Raw genomic sequence first — 16,342 nt, 5'->3', positions numbered from 1 at the left:
AGCTGGAGAACAGAGTAACTGACAAACCATCTTAAGAAAATGATTTTTATTTCTTTTTTTTTCTTTTTTTTTTTCCCTTTTTTTGAAGTTCTGATGTTTACAGATACGCTTTTATTTCTGATAATATAGCTTCGCAGCAATAAAAATCACAATGCAGCTAGCAGAGCAGCTGAACTAAGACCCATAAATACCAGCACAGAAAACAATGGACAACCACCAATATTTCTATACATGAACTATTATTTTAATGTCACATTTTGACAATTGTAAATGATCTACAGAATGTATGTGGGCAAAAGGCAATAAGTGAGTCTTTTGAAACACTAGATGTATAATAAACAGCGCATTATCAACATTTACATGATTCACATCAAATTGATGACATCCTAAATGTATTCCTTTTAAAGGATAGAAATTTTTCAATAAAATATTACATTTCATTTAATACTCTGGTACAATACTTCATACATTGCAGGAAAAAAATAAATGCAAGGTCTACTCCACCTAGTAAGAGGATCCTTTTTCATTAGTCTTTAGTACTGTAATAAAAAAAAATAATCACAATAATGTCATAAATAAACAGGCTTGAAATTATTAATTACGTTTCACTATTTAAAAGGGAGAAATTAAAAATTAATTTGAAATAATGAAGTTACGGGTAGAAAAATCAAAACCTGACAACACATCCTAGTACCAGCTGTGATTTTTCTCATCCCTACAACAAAAAAGGAAACAGGTTTTATAGCTTCGTTAGCCGTATCCTAGTTAATCGTGTTTCAAACACATATCTTAGAAGGAAAAAGTAAAGTTTGGTCAGGATTAATAGGAGAACCAATCAGTCCTAACAACAGTTAGCTGAAATTAAAGTGTATGCTATAAAACATTCAGTAAATGAAGTCTGCAGCAAATTCATGCTGGCATAAATTATTGTGCCTTAGGAGTTGGGTTAAAGTTTCCCTTGTGGTATAAAGTCTTCTACAACAGAACATTTCAGAATTGCATCCCTTTTCCATTCCATTGATACAGCAAAAGCTTGTAAATCAATGCCTAAAATTTATTCTCTAAAAACTCACTAGAAATACATGAAACCCACATTCACTTATCTCCCCTGAACCAAAGGACATTTCTCTTTCTTGCTTCATCTGTCATAAACCCCAGCCATTGTTTAAAATAATTTAAAAAATGCTTTAAGAATCATTCCTCTCTTGCCGGTGCATGAAAGGCAGACAGATGTTATTTTGCAAGGTCTCCCCTTTGGTATTCAGCAGGGCCTAACACTCCAGTTAAGAGAGGAGTATTTATTCACAATCTTTCAGATTCTGTTCCCCCCTCATTGACATTCTTCCACCATATGCTCCCCAGGATTAATACACATTCTGCAGTAAGAATTCCCTGGTTCCAAGAAAAAAGAAAAACAAAAAAATTCTACAGCGGCAGGTTCTAAACAGCTAAAATGAGGTCATAAGAGGCAACTTTATGTTGGCCATGTAACTGATTGCTGCTTATACAGGTCAATCTTTTAAGACACATCACATTAACTGAGTTCATAACAGAGTTCAGACTCATTCAGGATCCTTCTCTCGTTTCTCTTGACTTTTCCCCTGACTTTTCGGTGCAGAGTAGCTCCAAACCTGAACACGTGTTCCACCTTGCTATAACGTATGAAGCGTAGAATTTGTCTAACTCTGCACAAAGTTTTAGACAAATATTTCATTGCTGTCAATTGCTCTATACAAATACCAACACTTATAACTGATCCCTGTTCAGCAGGATGAAGCTGTAAATAGGGACAGGAGAGGAAGCAGGCGATGTAGAATAGGTATCTCACTACCAGATGAACAGATTTCTCTCTCGTCATTACTAGAAATTTTAGATCTAGAAAGGGCACAAGTATTTATGACTAGAGTATAAGGCTATGACATCAAGCCACGTATTACAGTATGCTGGTGACAGGAGTTCCAAAAAAAACCCAAAGCCTCAAAAGACAAAAAGGACAATAGGCAAAGTAACAAAATTCTGCTTAACATTAAAGAAGCACCTTCATTCAGTTCAAACAAAGTGTTCAAATATTTGATTTTGCAAAGCACTCTCAGGAAAAGGTAATGTAATCTCCCACTTAACCTTTCACAAAGCTGCATTAATTACATTCCAGGCTTCAGCATAATTTCACTAGGAAGGCCAATAACGCAATCCCATTGGCCTTGCACCCTTGCATTCAGCAATTTAATGCAGCATTCACCATCTGCACCTGCTGTATGAAAACGGCAATAATTCCTTAACGCTACTTAAGTCACAGAACTTCCCCAGAAACATGGGGAAAGACATTGGTAAGACACCACCGGTACCCACTCCTAGGGACCGATTCTGCCATTAATGCACACATGCAGCTGCTAACGGCTTCAAGGGAAGCTTCTGGTCCAGATAATTGGACAGAGCAAACAAAGTGAAGAAACCCAATGAACTGGCAGCTTAACAGCAGTTCTTCGTCCTAGAGGCTCTAGGAGAGGACTTTGTCTCATTGACAACAATCAGAAGTGGTTTCAGATGAACGCGATTTTTTTTAATCGAATAGGGACAGCAAATTCAATGCAGCTCTGAAAGGCACTTCAGGTAGAACAGTAATAAACTCCTGCCTGATGAAACGAACCAGAACAAGCCTGCTGGCCTTGCTGCCCCTGCTGCCCTTTTCAACTAAGGCAATTTTAGTGGATAGCTAGCTTCCATGCACTGCTTTCCCTGCACAACTTGAATTTAGCCACTTACACTAGCGTAAGGCCTTACTAAAAAACCAGAAGGCTCAACAGCTTCCACCTCCCCAGCAGAAGGGGAAGAGGGTTACCTTATCCTAAGGTAACAGCCTGCACAGTGGGTTACTTGTTTCACTGTTTTTAATAAGCTGTCAAGGTGTCATCATGCAACTTTTTAAAATACCTTAACTCTGCAAGTTCAATCTCTTGCTTAATAGACAAACACAGACAAATTAACATAGACAGTGTCCTCACAAACCACTAGGCCACTGCGTCTTTTGAGAGATACAGTAAATTTCTATTTTGGGTAGAGATCATGTAAAAGAAATTGTTTGATGTAAAGGCTACCTTGCATAATCACTCAAAAATAGCCCATCCAGCCACTCAGCTAAGTTGTAATCAAAGCCATCAGTTATCACAAAAAGCACCTTCATATCAATAACTGCTCACCCCTATGAAACTCAGTCTGAGTTTGAAATGTATTAGGACTAATTTTATCATGTAGCTGATTCTATTCACGCTGGTGATCCACTGTTTTCCAACAATCAAGTATTGTTCCCATCAGTATTTTACATTAGTGTAACGGATTTATCCATATCCTTGCTCTACCACCACCCCAGCCCACCCCCAAAAAAATCCCACAACTGCTCAAATAAGGAAAAAACCCCAACTAATAGCCATACTGTGAAACAAAAATACTATTTAAAAAACAAATGGATGACAGTCCAACAGTTTGCAGGATTCAAAACTGACTCTACAAAGTAGTTGTCTACATTGTAGAAAGGATTTCCTTTTATTTGGAAAATGAGCAATTGTAAATCACGTATTGGAGAGAAGAGATATAAACAATCTTTAGATGGTCTTAAGTTTTGCCTACTATTGAAGGATTAAAACTGTAAATAAAAAGGTACCAAGCCTTCAGAGTTCACCGTTCGTGTGAAGCTTCTTCCATCTCTTTCTTGACCTTTTTAAAAACCATATTCATTTCTGGGAAAGGAAGGGAGAAGAAAATAAAAAATTATTTAGAAAAAAACCCAGCAGGTATTTCTTATTCTGACATTATACAGAAGTACTCAGTTTTGACTCAAGAAAGCCTTAAATTCAACCAAAAGTCTCAAATCTTGCTTATAAACTGTGTGGTACTTTGGCAGTAGAAGATGAGACTGTGTATAAACTTGGAGAAGGTCCCTGGACTAAATGGATGAAACACACTTACAGTTACCAAATGGAAAAGGGCAAACAGGGTTTCTGAGGTCTTTAAAAACACAGGGGGAAAGATGGCAAAAGGCTTTAGATTAGAATCCAAAAGAAGTTAATGACTAAAGACACCTTAAATTCAAAGGTATTCCTTTGCTGTATTCACAGCCCATTAACCGAAGTATCAGATAAACTTATTAGCTAATAACCTATACCTATATATTTTCAGTTGTCTGATTACAAGAACCAAATTATAACAGATATTTAAAACATAACAAAGAGAATCTACAGATTTCTCTCCCAGCAGAATCAAGGATTTAATTTTTACTAGTATGACAACAATACTACACCAACTGTTCACACCACACAGGCACAGCAGTAACTTTGCTCATCACATCTCTTGTGACGCTGAGCATGAGATTAAGTGTTCTTTGAATCTCTTTAGATGCACACAAATCCTTATCATCAACCAGGGGCAATGATCACTTAAAAGACATGGAAAGTTCAGACTGTAGTTGCTGCTCATCTTTTGCTAGCATGCAGAACTTCAGTTTCCTGAATAATAAAGACTTCCAACTTATGTCACTGGTGAGTCAGGACATGAGAACAAAGGCCAAACTACCAAGCTAATATTCTGCATTGTTTTGGAAAGGTAGACATAGATGCAACTCAATCAAAGTTAGCTTCTGGAATTTCAACGCCCTAAGGGGGATAGATTACATGCATTTTGGGCATTAGAAAGTCCTTCCTATAGTTCTTCTCATAGTTCAGTTTTGTGTACGTTTTCTCCAAACACAACTCCAGGCTGGATACGCACACTCACTCCTGAACATACATACCTGCCTTTGCATGGAAGTCTCTGTACATCTCATCTGAAACTTTTCTGCTGTTGCATCAGCCCCACATTTTCATATACTCTAGCACTATCTTCTCTCATTCTGAAATGAAACAAATATTTACAGTCCAAAGAATCTAGTTTGAGAAAACCGTATTTGTACACACAATGCAATCCAGTGACAATTTATTTTGCTCAATTTATTTTAAGAGCAAACCACAGGTTTGACAGTCTAGGGCAGATTCTGTGATAACTCATTCTCATTCGAGGTCCCTGGAGATTAGTTAGTACAGTTCAAAACTTACATACTAACAACAGAAGCGAACTTACTCTGGACATGTTGGGGTTGGGGTACAGGGTGGAAGAGGGCTCTGATCCCCACTTGTCTGGTCCGATAAAGAATATTTAATGTTTGTGTATTCGTGACCTTTTCTCTTACTCTTCTGTGAAGCAAAAACACAACAAAAAGCCAGGTTTTGAATTACTAATAGAAAACAATCATTGAAGCAGTGCAGAAATTACATGTGTAACTAACCATGTATGTTTTTTAGAAGAAAGGTTTGTCTATGAGGAAAAGAGAGCTCAATTCTGTAGATAACACACAGAACACAGATAAGACCTAAAGGTTGGCTTTAGCTATTGGTTACAAGACCCGAAAAGCCTCACTTTTCAATATTCCCCTTTCCACCACCATTTCCAGCAGAATATACCAACCTTATGAACCAGCACTCATACGCAATCTTCATCTTACTTGGCAGAAGAAACCACACTTCATTCTTTAATAGACAGTACCAGCCAGTGGGCTTCCCACTGACCTTATTTCCAGCTTGGAGATGTGGCCAAATGAGTAACAACGTTGTTTGCAAGATCTCTAATAAAATAACATCTTAGCCCATTAGGTTTGATATAAAAAGAACCCAAGCTGTTATTTGTATTCTGCAGCATATGTTACAAGCTGCAGCCAATTGTGCTGGCATTCATCTAAAGATACTGAAGGCTCCAGCAAGCAAAGCTACGCTAGGAAAGAAAGGGGATATGGCTTTCTTCCTTTTCAAGACAAACATTCACAACACATGAAAACACTGAAACCTACATATAAATTAAAGCCTCACTTTAAAGTTTTACAGGGTACTGGGTTTGGGGGGGGAGGGAAGGGTTAGGGGGTTTTTTCGTGGTTTTGTTTGTTTGTTTTTAAATGCTCCAACAAGTACTAAATAACGGACCTGAATCAATCTCACAACAGAGGTTGTCAGAGTTTCTGGGGAGTTCTGGCTGCTGAGTTTCCATTAAGAACGCTCTGTATAGCAATGTAGGTTGAAGTTTTTCCAAGATGGCCTTCTGAGACTTGCTCAAAACTTGCTCAACTTGTTCTGTTATTTTACTGAACTTCTCCCCTCTCAGCCTCCTACTTACTCCTGACAAATCACTTTCAAATAGACTACCAGTCCAGATCAATTACCTGGAAGGTTAATGCTAAAAAATAAGATTTAAACAAAATGCAAAGGTTCAAACTCTGCTGCATTCTACAGTGTTATGGCTACAAACCCCTCATCTGCCAATAATATTCTGAAGCCCAAAACTAGGGCTTGATCCCCACCCCCCCCAAACTGTGTGATGAATGGCAGTTCAAGTTACAGATGTACTGTAAAAGCAATTTAAAAAGAATCAGTCAGTTCTTCTATTACTTAAGCTGACTGAAACAGCTAAAACAAGCCAAGAAAAAGTAGATATCTGGCTTCTTTCCTTCCACTTAATTCACTGTAATTATCCTTTCTAATTCAGAATAATAGAAGCGTGGTAAGAACTACTTGTTTCCTAGATGTAAGAGAATATACACATTTCCACAGGAAAAAAAAAAAAAAAACAAAACCCAACAAACCAAACCTAAAACAAATTCACTTTGCTTTTCTTCTACACTTGCAAGGAGACAGGCAATATTTAACACAACACTTAACTCTATGAGATCTTGAGGCTCTCGGCATTGCAATGCAAGAGGGAATGCTAGCAGAGCAGGGAATTTTTTTCCTGAATACAAACAAGAAGCGGGCATATCTGTGTGAACGGATGCAGCTGTTCACATATCCTCTTCTTCCGTCCAGCTGGTTGTAAGTCCTGCATGACAACAGGCTAACTAATGTGACTACCTAATTTCTTATCAGAGCTGGCTTGTGTTCATCTAGATTGAAAAGCAGACAGGGAGCACGACCTCGTATCATTTCCTATAAAGGTGCCTTAATTGACTTCAGGTTTTTTTCCAACTTTCACTATTTGCAACTGCAATTAAAGCAAGCGTAGAGAAGAAGGTTCCAGAAGTTAAAGTTTCTCAAAACACAGCGTTTCATTCCCAAACTATCTTATTGGGGTGAAATTCAAGCATTCTGCATAGTATTCTACTACTCAGCCAATTTTTTTTCTGCCCTATCAAAACATGCTGTCGTGGTTTAACCCCCGCCAGCAGCCAAGCACCACGCAGCCGCTCCCTCACTCCCCCCCTCCGCTCCCAGTGGGATGGGGAGGAGAATCGGGGAAAAAAAGGTAAAACTCGTGGGTTGAGATAAGAACAGTTTAATAACTAAAGTAAAATATAATACTAACAATAATAATGAAATATAATAATAATAATAATAATGAAAAGGAAAAAAAATAAAAAGAAGAGGGGAAAAGAAGAAAAAAACCCAACAAAACAGTGATGCACAATGCAATTGCTCACCACCCGCTGACCCATGCCCAAGCAGCGATCCCCCCTCCCAGCCAACTCCCCCCAGTTTCTATACTGGGCATGACGTTCTATGGTATGGTATGGAATATCCCTTGGGCTAGTTGGGGTCAGCTGCCCCAGCTCTGCTCCCTCCCAGCTCCTTGCACACCCGCTTGCTGGCAGAGCATGGGAAACTGAAACATCCTTGGCTTAAGATAAGCGCTACTTAGAAACAACTAAAACATCAGCGTGTTATCAACATTATTCTCACACTAAATCCAAAACACAGCACTGTACCAGCTACTAAGAAGAGAGTTAACTCTGTCTCAGCCAAAACGAGGACACATGCTTTGGAGCATTCCCAATTCACCATGCTTTTTTCAGGACATTAGTTCCTATAGTCACCACAAAGCTTTGCTTTTGTCTGAGAAATTCTGTATTGTTTTATTCCTCTAGCTGCCACTAGCCCTAGTTATAGGTCAAGATCTGCTGAAATAAAGCAATGTTCTATTTCCAGTTTCTTAAACTTTTATACCTGTGCCTTCTGAGCTAGTAACGGAATAGAGGATGAAACACAACTGAGCCCCATCACTATAGAAGAAATACGCTGCTCCACTCAATATCAAAATACTATTCAAAACCCGTCACAACAATCAAGAGAGAGTTACAGATCTACTTTGTAAATGGCAGCAGCAGAAAGAGACCATATTCAAAAAGTTGAGGATACAAGGCTTGCATAATTACACACAGATATGAGGCAGCTCTAAGGCAAAGTGAGACACCAAAGCCAGGAAAAAAGGTACACCTGAGGGATTTCTTGTTCTTCACTTTGTGTCTAGTCACCATCAGAGCACACAACAGCTGTCCTGGGGAGAGGAATAAAGTTTCTATCCTCTCTGCTGAACAGTGCAACTACATCATGTAGGCAAATATAAAATAAGCTCTGCCACACTCCAAAGCAGCCAGAAGCCACACAAGAGTGCCAAGCTCGAGCTGGCACACTCCGTCTCTAAACAGGGATTATAGCTCACACCTGGCACTGCGCTAACCACGCAGCTCCCCACATCTGCCTGATCAGTTGTGTGGGTTTATCTCCTTCTGAGCAGCAAGCCAGCTGCAGAAGGAATGATATTGAAATTCTGAAACAAAAAGATAAAAATCCCAGATGCCCAGAGGTTAGGGCAGGGAATGAAAGCAACAGCGAGTAGAATGTCAGTTCTTTATTACAAAATCAGGTAACTTCTGTAAGACTGTAGAATTTGAGTGCAATGAAGTACTTAAACAGGAAGAGTGAGGTGAAGGTCTTATGGTTGTCACCACATATTCCAAAACTTTTCTCATCTTACCAGACCAAATCACCCCTCTAACTGCTTTTTGTTGGACACTGTACTGCAAGATCACCACACTCATTCTTTAATCTTTCAGTCCAATATACTTACCTCTTACTAATAAACACGTACTTTAAGACTCCAAAATTGGTATTAGAGTGACTAGCATTTAAATTTGATTATCATACTTTAGAAATACAGTTAAAAGATTTGAAATCTCTTTAAAACTCAACAGAGCACAAAGTTCTGTATTAATTAACAGAGCCTTATCTCTTACTCTTCTTGCACAGAAAACTAGATAATATTAAGGGAATTTGAGATTTGGGGTGCAGGGACTGGGGGACAGGGAGGACAGGATCCCATACATGCAAGCATTTTCATGGAAGGTAAACCAGCACTAGTTGCAGTCATATGGAGAAGCCTCTCAGACTGCTGATTTACTTCCTCTGCCAGTGGGCAAACACACTGTTTTTATTTTACAATTTTCTAATTCCACCTAATAGTTTAAGAAATTCTTAAGTATAATGAATTGAAATATAGGCTAACTTCTCTTAACAGGGTTAACAGGTTACAGACCCAGCCTTTGCACGGTGCATTGCTTATACAGTCAGCAGTCATGCCTCCAAAAGTCGCAGGCAGCAACTCTGCTCCCTGTTCAAATGATAACACGTTCCTATGTAACATTTTATACTTAGGACAAATATACCTGCTCCTCTTCAATTCTGCGCTGTAGCGTTTCAATGTAGTGCTGTACTGCCATGTAAATAAATCTGTACTGTGCTTCTGTCTGAACCATTCCTGACCGTTGTGATCTCACCATCTGAATGGTCTTTGGAACGTCAATATCACAGTCCACACCTAGGAAGAATCATCATAATGTTAAGAACAGTAAAATAAACTTTGTTCTTGGAGGAGAGATTGGTCTCATCTTCCAGCAGAACACAGCGTAGTTGAATGTTCTTGCAATAAGCAAGGTTGCTAACATCTAACACAGAAGATTCGTGCTTGACTCCTAATACACAGATTTGTAGAATGTAGCATAATGTGGAAAGCTGTCCTGGGGGAGAAAACTGCATCACTTCACACTGTTCCAAGACAACTTTAAATGCAACCTAGCTCAACATACATGCCGAGTCAGTGTTTATGGCGGTTTATACATAAATACACCACCACTCTCTGAAAAAAAGTTACTCAAATTCAGCATGCATGAGTACACTGACAGCCATACACTCATGAATGATTTTAAAAGAAAAATAGAAAAATAAATAATACAAATAATAAGAAGAAAAACATAACCAGACTCCTGGCTAATCCTCAACTGAAAGTTTTCATTGTGCTGAACTGGAGCAGGGTTTCAGCGCTTTGACTCCAGCAAAGTCAAGAGGAATGAGCAAGTCCCTTCTATGCCAAACACACACGCCTAGTTTGTAGCATCACTAGAACCTCTATTCTATCAACGTTCCTGTTGTTTTACTGTGATGTATCTGTCAATGTCCCACAGGAAAATAAAAGTGTGGGAGGGAACCTACCTTTTTCTCTGATTATGTCAATAAGAATATCAATCACAATGAAAGTTCCTGTTCGCCCAATCCCAGCACTGTAAAAAGAGAAGGGGAAAAAAAAAGTTAATTGTTTTGCTCTTTCTGAACAGACACCAAAACACCAGTTCAAGTAAGAATCTAACATTAAGAGACATTAGACTTCCAAATTATAGCCAGAGTCAAACCAAGCCACACAGCCAAAAGTAACTAGAGACCTAATCAACTTAAGATGGAAGAGACAGAAGTCAAAACAGCACTTCTGTACCTCAATGTTTATTAACGTCCTTGAATCTGAAAAAAACTACAAGGTCAGATCTAACATTTCCTTGCCTTATAAGAAGTATCTCATTTATAAGCCAAGACTGAGGAGAGAGCATTCACAGGAGGTGGGATGGGACACTAGAATTTCCATGATCCTCCACCTGAAATGTATCTAGCCAAGACTGGTACCACCTTCTCATACAACATCAGAAATTCTTATTCATACTGACAGGCACATTCTGAAAGACAGCCTGCTTCGAAGGTAACCATTTGACACCTATCTAGAATACATAATTTTGCAAAACAGAAAGCACAAACACCTTGACAGATCAAAGTCAGAGTAGCTCTCGGGGAAAGTTGTCTTCTTTTAAAGTTTGCAACTCCCCCGCCAAAAAAAAAAAGAAAAAAAAAAAAAAAAGGATCCAGCATCCAACAGAACTCCACAGGCATAGAGAGTAGTAGCAGGAGAGGCACAGTGCATCACCATACCTGCAGTGGACCACAACTGGTCCCGCATCAGAAATGCTCTCCTGCTTATGGTGCACCTCCTCTAGAAAGTCTAGTACACCACCAGGGTCACTTGGGACTCCATGATCAGGCCAAGTTCTGAAGTGGTATTGCCAGACTGTTCTCTCTGTGTTCCCCTGGAAGGAAGATGCCAACAGGTGAAAACAAAATCCTTCAGATCAAAATCCAGCTAAAAGCATTTATGTGGGCAAAGTTGAGTCAGATCAGAAGGTGGCATATCCAAACTGCTGCTCAGTATCCACAGCACCACAACTCTCTTAAAAGGAGGGAACAAGCCAGAGTTCTTCCTGGCCTGACAAGTCAATCACACCACCTGCTTCCTCAGCTCCCTCTTTCTCATGCAGTTATTTCCCACAACATTTCCATCCTCGCCTTTAGAAGCCATGGCAAAGTTCTGTCTGAGCGTGACCAACAGCAAGGGACCTTCATCTGTCATACTCATCATTCACGACTAGTGGCACTTACCTTACACACTTCTTCCCACTCAGTTCCATCCCATGGACAAACCAATCTAATACATCCTGCTTATTCGCTTCTTACACAATTCGGTTTGCACCCTGATCCAAATTGTTCCTTAACAAGAAAGTGCTATTTCCACACTAGTTAACTGTTTCCTTCCTCATCTTTTGTATTCTTCCCTTAAGTGTTCTTTCTACACACTGGACTCATACACAACCATTTTCTTCTAGTGCAACCGTCTCCATGAAAGGGAGCAAATGCCTAGCTAGACTTAAGTGTGATTACTTAAAAGCATCGTCCCTCTTTCCAGATTTCCTCAAAGCTCTGCAGCCGTGCATCTTCTGCCAAAAAGTGCTTACGTATAAAAATCTTCAATTATCCCAACGACAAAGAGAAAAATGTATGGAACTAAACCTGGAGCTTCAAAGAAAGAGACAGGGCTCAATTTATTAATCTCTTAGTACTTTTATTGATTCCAAAGAAACAGTCTATTTCTGCAAATTTTTTTTGTGATCTGCAACCTAAATTAAAAGGACAGAGTTACTAACATACTTACTTGCCCAACTTTAGAAAGCTTAAGTTCTCTTAGTGTGTAATCGTGTGCTGCACTCTCCTTAACATTCCTAACACGCATAACACCGTACTCCTTTAGGGAATATTCATCAGGCCAGTACTTGACACACTTACTCTGCAAGATTTTTAAAAAAAAAAAAAAAAAAAAGTAATCAGTAAGAAGCAAGGCTGGTTTGTAAACTGGTTAACAAACGCATTTCTGAAGCTTTCATTTCTGAATACATAGAGGACAACTACTAGCGCCAACTGGACAGCTAGCTGACAAGGTAAAGTACATTTTAGGGGGAAGTTTCTCTTCCCCATAACAAACACCGGATGATTTCAGACAAACAGGTACAGGCAATCTCTCCTTTTAGCAGCTTTTGTGACCATCTTCGTACCTGCTTTGCCTCGATAGTTTCAAAACCCAGAGATTAAAATATGGTTACTTGTATCTCCACCCAACTACCGGTTTCAAAATACTGAGAATTTCCAGCGGAATGCTGTAGCCTTACAGGCTATTCTACAGTCAAAACCCAACAGGCTGCAAAATAAACACGTCAGAGGTATAAGCCAGTTTTAGCAGAAATGAAACTTGGATGCTTGCTTTTTCATCACTTAGAGCAGAAAGGGCTAACATAGCTAACTCAATCACCAAAGCAACAAAGAATTGCTCCCTGTGGAAGAGAACTGAAGCCTCGTGTGTCTGTAGCTTCTGAAATGTAGAGCTTTTGGTGTGCTAGTTCTCTCTCAAGATTAACTTTGGCCAGGGATATATTCCATACACTAAAGAACGGATTCACCTATTACTACTATGATTTGGTTCCTGTGACAGTCGAGGGAAGAGCAACTCCTGTTAGCCTGTGAATGCAATACAAGTCCACACAGTATCAAATGAGAAATTATAGTGGGTATATAGATGCAGCTTCCAGCAATAGCAAATGCAGACCAAACACCGAGTACTACAGAGAAACATTTCCTACTTGCAGTACTACTGTATATTTATGAGAAAACATGGCAACAAGAAAGTTCTTTCTGCCAACACAAGATACAGTACGAGATGATTGAACACATGCTTTCCAGCCTACTTAGGCAACAAGATGCTTTTTTGTTACTTTTGCCCTTCTTTCCCTGCCTTCTCCAAAAGAGTACAAGCTAAAGAAAAGATGCTGATCTTAGCGTATGCCAACATAACTTGCAGTTTCAATACAGAACTCTGAACACAAGAGCAGTTGGTACAGCAAGTCTGAACAGTAACATGCAATGTTAAAATAAGCTTTAGTCTGATAGGAGACGCATGTATTATTGGCTCAATGGACTGCCTCCAAAACACCACTATTTTAATTTGTGAGTATTTGCTGCTTCTGCAGTGCATTCTAAAGCATATTCAGAACTCTATGCAGATCTGAGATGTTTCGTAGTTCCTCACTTCCTTAGGCAACGTGCTCTTGAAGTCATCTCTGATGCAGAGGTTTCTCTCCTTTCTGCAGAACTGAAAGCATCTTGGCCTGAGATAAAAAAGCTTTTATATCAGGACTGTTATTTGCAATTCTTGAAGAAGTGAAATAGGCATCAAGAAAAAAAAAAAAGAATAAAGAAAAAAAAAATCAATGCATGCAGCACTGATTAAGTAATCAGATATTAAAATGTTTTATACAGCCAGAACACAGAAAACAGGCTTAGCAAAATTTGGAATCATGGAGAAACTGCAGAAGAGCACAGGCCATTCAGTAGGTTATCCAAAAAAAAAAAAAAAAAAAAAAAAAAGTATTCAAGTCAACTCTTCCAAAACATAATTTATTTCTCTTCTTCCAAGAGAAAGATCTAAGAGGAAGGTCATTGGAAAGGGGTAGCTTCTCTCTCCTTCAGTGCATTCTCAGGAAGGAAACACAAATCATGTCCCTTTATAAGGGTGATGAATGGGCAGAAGGTTACGAAGCCTAAAAAAAATCCACAAGACAGAGTCTAATGGTTTCTACAAACATCACCAATGGCAGCTTTGATACCTAGATTAGGAAGAGAAGCCCATAAAATCTACTGCTATTTGTCTTCAGTACATATACACAAAGCTTCTTTTTTTGTGGCAGCGGTAAGGAACCCCTGCAGTTATCAGTCACCCACAGAAAAACATTAGCTATACTTTCAATTCAATTGTTTTTCAAAAGTGACGCTCATCTAACAAGGTAACCGCTTGCCATTCAGAAACAGATTATCAGATTATTGAAAAAGGTGGATGATGGTACGTAGAAAAAGCAGAGAAACTTTAAAAAAGAAAAAAAAAAAAAGAGAGAAAACAGAAACTGTTTACCAAACAGAAAAAAAATCAGAAGCAACACATTCCAAAGATAAAACTATATTATACACAGGAAGCAGTATGTGACCATTGCCAGAATATCAGTATTCAACTATTTCCTATTCTTTCCTGCCACATGTCATTAGAACCCAGAAACAAAGGAACAGCCTCAGATTTGCCAGAAGACAGTGAATAAGACAAGATCTCTGTACTTAAAGGGTAAAATGGAGGTTCTTGGGATACACCATTGCAGGAAGATTTCCTCTTTCAGAGCATTAAATACTGCCAGAGCAGATCACAAGGGGTGTGCAGATTACCGAGGCTGAACAGGCAGCTGTGTTCATGCAGAACAGGGCAGTCAAAGGCAAAGGACCTGACTTTAGGAACTGAAGTGCTAAATCACACCTGGCTGGGGGATTCCTCACCAGGTACAGTTTCAGCCGTCATCACTAGCTCAGCACGTAATAAGAATGTTATCAAATTCAAGCACAGAAAGTAAAGTCAGAAGAGAGACTAATGTTCTAGTAGTCTAGTAAATGTGACTCAAATAAGATGAATCTGGGGCAACAACTTCCACATTATATTGTAGTTTTTAGGTAAGAAGCAATATAATCTACGTTCATTCTTATAATAATAAAGTCCCACAATTCTGCTTTTCTAGTAAAGTCTATGCAGGCTTGGTAAGCTAAAATAAATGGCAATACTTTTGTTACAGGAACAGGGATTTTACCCCTTCAAGCACGCAGAATGCCTGTTTGGGTACATCTCGTATTCCAGTGCCTCATTCCCTGAATAACTGTAAAATACATAGATTCACATTCACTAGCTAAAATTTAATCAGTCAACCCTTAAAAAAGGGAGGCCTGATGATATGATAGGAGTATACCCTCAGTTCCCACAGGCACCAATAAAAAAGGACACTCAGCACCTTCCAGGTCTCCAAAGACAGTGGTGGCACACCAGATTTCAGCATATAAATCAATATAACCAAGTCAGTTTAGTCTTTCCTTGCATTCAAATGTCATGACCTTTCCCAAGGCCAGCGTCGTGGTTTAACCCCAGCCAGCAACTCAGCACCACGCAGCCGCTCGCCCACCCCCCCCACCCAGTGGGATGGGGGAGAGGATAAGGGTTGAGATAAAGACAGTTTAATAGGACAGAAAGGAAGGAAAAATAATTCTAATAACAACAACATGACAATAATAATACTAAAAGAATTAGACTATACAAAACGAGTGATGTACAATGCAATTGCTCACCACTCGCCGACCGATGTCCAGTCAGTTCCCGAGCAGCGATCTGCCCCTCCCAGCCAACTCCCCCCAGTTTATATACTGGGCATGATGTCATATGGTATGGAATAGCCCTTTGGCCAGTTTGGTCAGCTGTCCTGGCTGTGTCCCCTCTCAACTCCTTGTGCCCCTCCAGCCTTCTTGCTGGCTGGGCATGAGAAGCTGAGAAATCCTTGACTTAGTATAAACACTGCTTACCAACAACTAAAAACATCAGCGTGTTATCAACATTATATTCCTACTAAATCCAAAACACTGCACTGTACCAGCTACCAGGAAGAAAATTAACTCTATCCTAGCCGAAACCAGAACAGCCAGTCTGAGAGTCTGTTTTTACCTTTCCTCTTTCAACTTCTTTTGTTGTCATAACAATAACTCGAGAATTCTCCTGGAACACCATCCTCCAAAAATCATTCACTGTATTCTGTAGGCAACCTTGAGTAGCAATGTAGCTTTTTTTTGGCTTTGAGTTGTTGCACTTGGTTTCAAACTCAGGCTAGAGAAAAAACAATTTAACAAATGGTGACAAATGGTTACAAGACTAACTTGGATTTAGGCGAGTATGCTAAAGAGTAGACATGGGCTGTGCCAACAAGGCTCCTGTAGGTAGG

At 39.3% G+C, this 16,342-nt stretch overlaps 1 protein-coding gene across 1 annotated transcript in view; it reads right to left on the bottom strand.

The window, feature by feature from the left end:
* Nucleotides 1-3,389: 3,389 nt before the first annotated feature.
* Nucleotides 3,390-16,342, bottom strand: part of PTPN11 (protein tyrosine phosphatase non-receptor type 11) — a 28,282-nt gene continuing 15,329 nt past the window's right edge. Inside the window, exons 9-16 of the mRNA XM_050906440.1 lie at nucleotides 16,069-16,227; nucleotides 12,151-12,282; nucleotides 11,097-11,251; nucleotides 10,335-10,402; nucleotides 9,512-9,663; nucleotides 5,110-5,222; nucleotides 4,784-4,882; nucleotides 3,390-3,734 (exon numbers count right to left, since the gene is read on the bottom strand). Of these exons, the coding sequence (XP_050762397.1) occupies nucleotides 4,813-4,882; nucleotides 5,110-5,222; nucleotides 9,512-9,663; nucleotides 10,335-10,402; nucleotides 11,097-11,251; nucleotides 12,151-12,282; nucleotides 16,069-16,227 (849 nt within the window). The 3' untranslated portion in view covers nucleotides 3,390-3,734; nucleotides 4,784-4,812. The remainder of the gene's footprint in view (nucleotides 3,735-4,783; nucleotides 4,883-5,109; nucleotides 5,223-9,511; nucleotides 9,664-10,334; nucleotides 10,403-11,096; nucleotides 11,252-12,150; nucleotides 12,283-16,068; nucleotides 16,228-16,342) is intronic.

Source organism: Gymnogyps californianus, chromosome 16, assembly GCF_018139145.2.
Source record: "Gymnogyps californianus isolate 813 chromosome 16, ASM1813914v2, whole genome shotgun sequence".
NCBI classification, from domain to species: Eukaryota; Metazoa; Chordata; class Aves; order Accipitriformes; family Cathartidae; genus Gymnogyps; species Gymnogyps californianus.
This window is presented reverse-complemented; position numbering and strand designations above follow the sequence as displayed.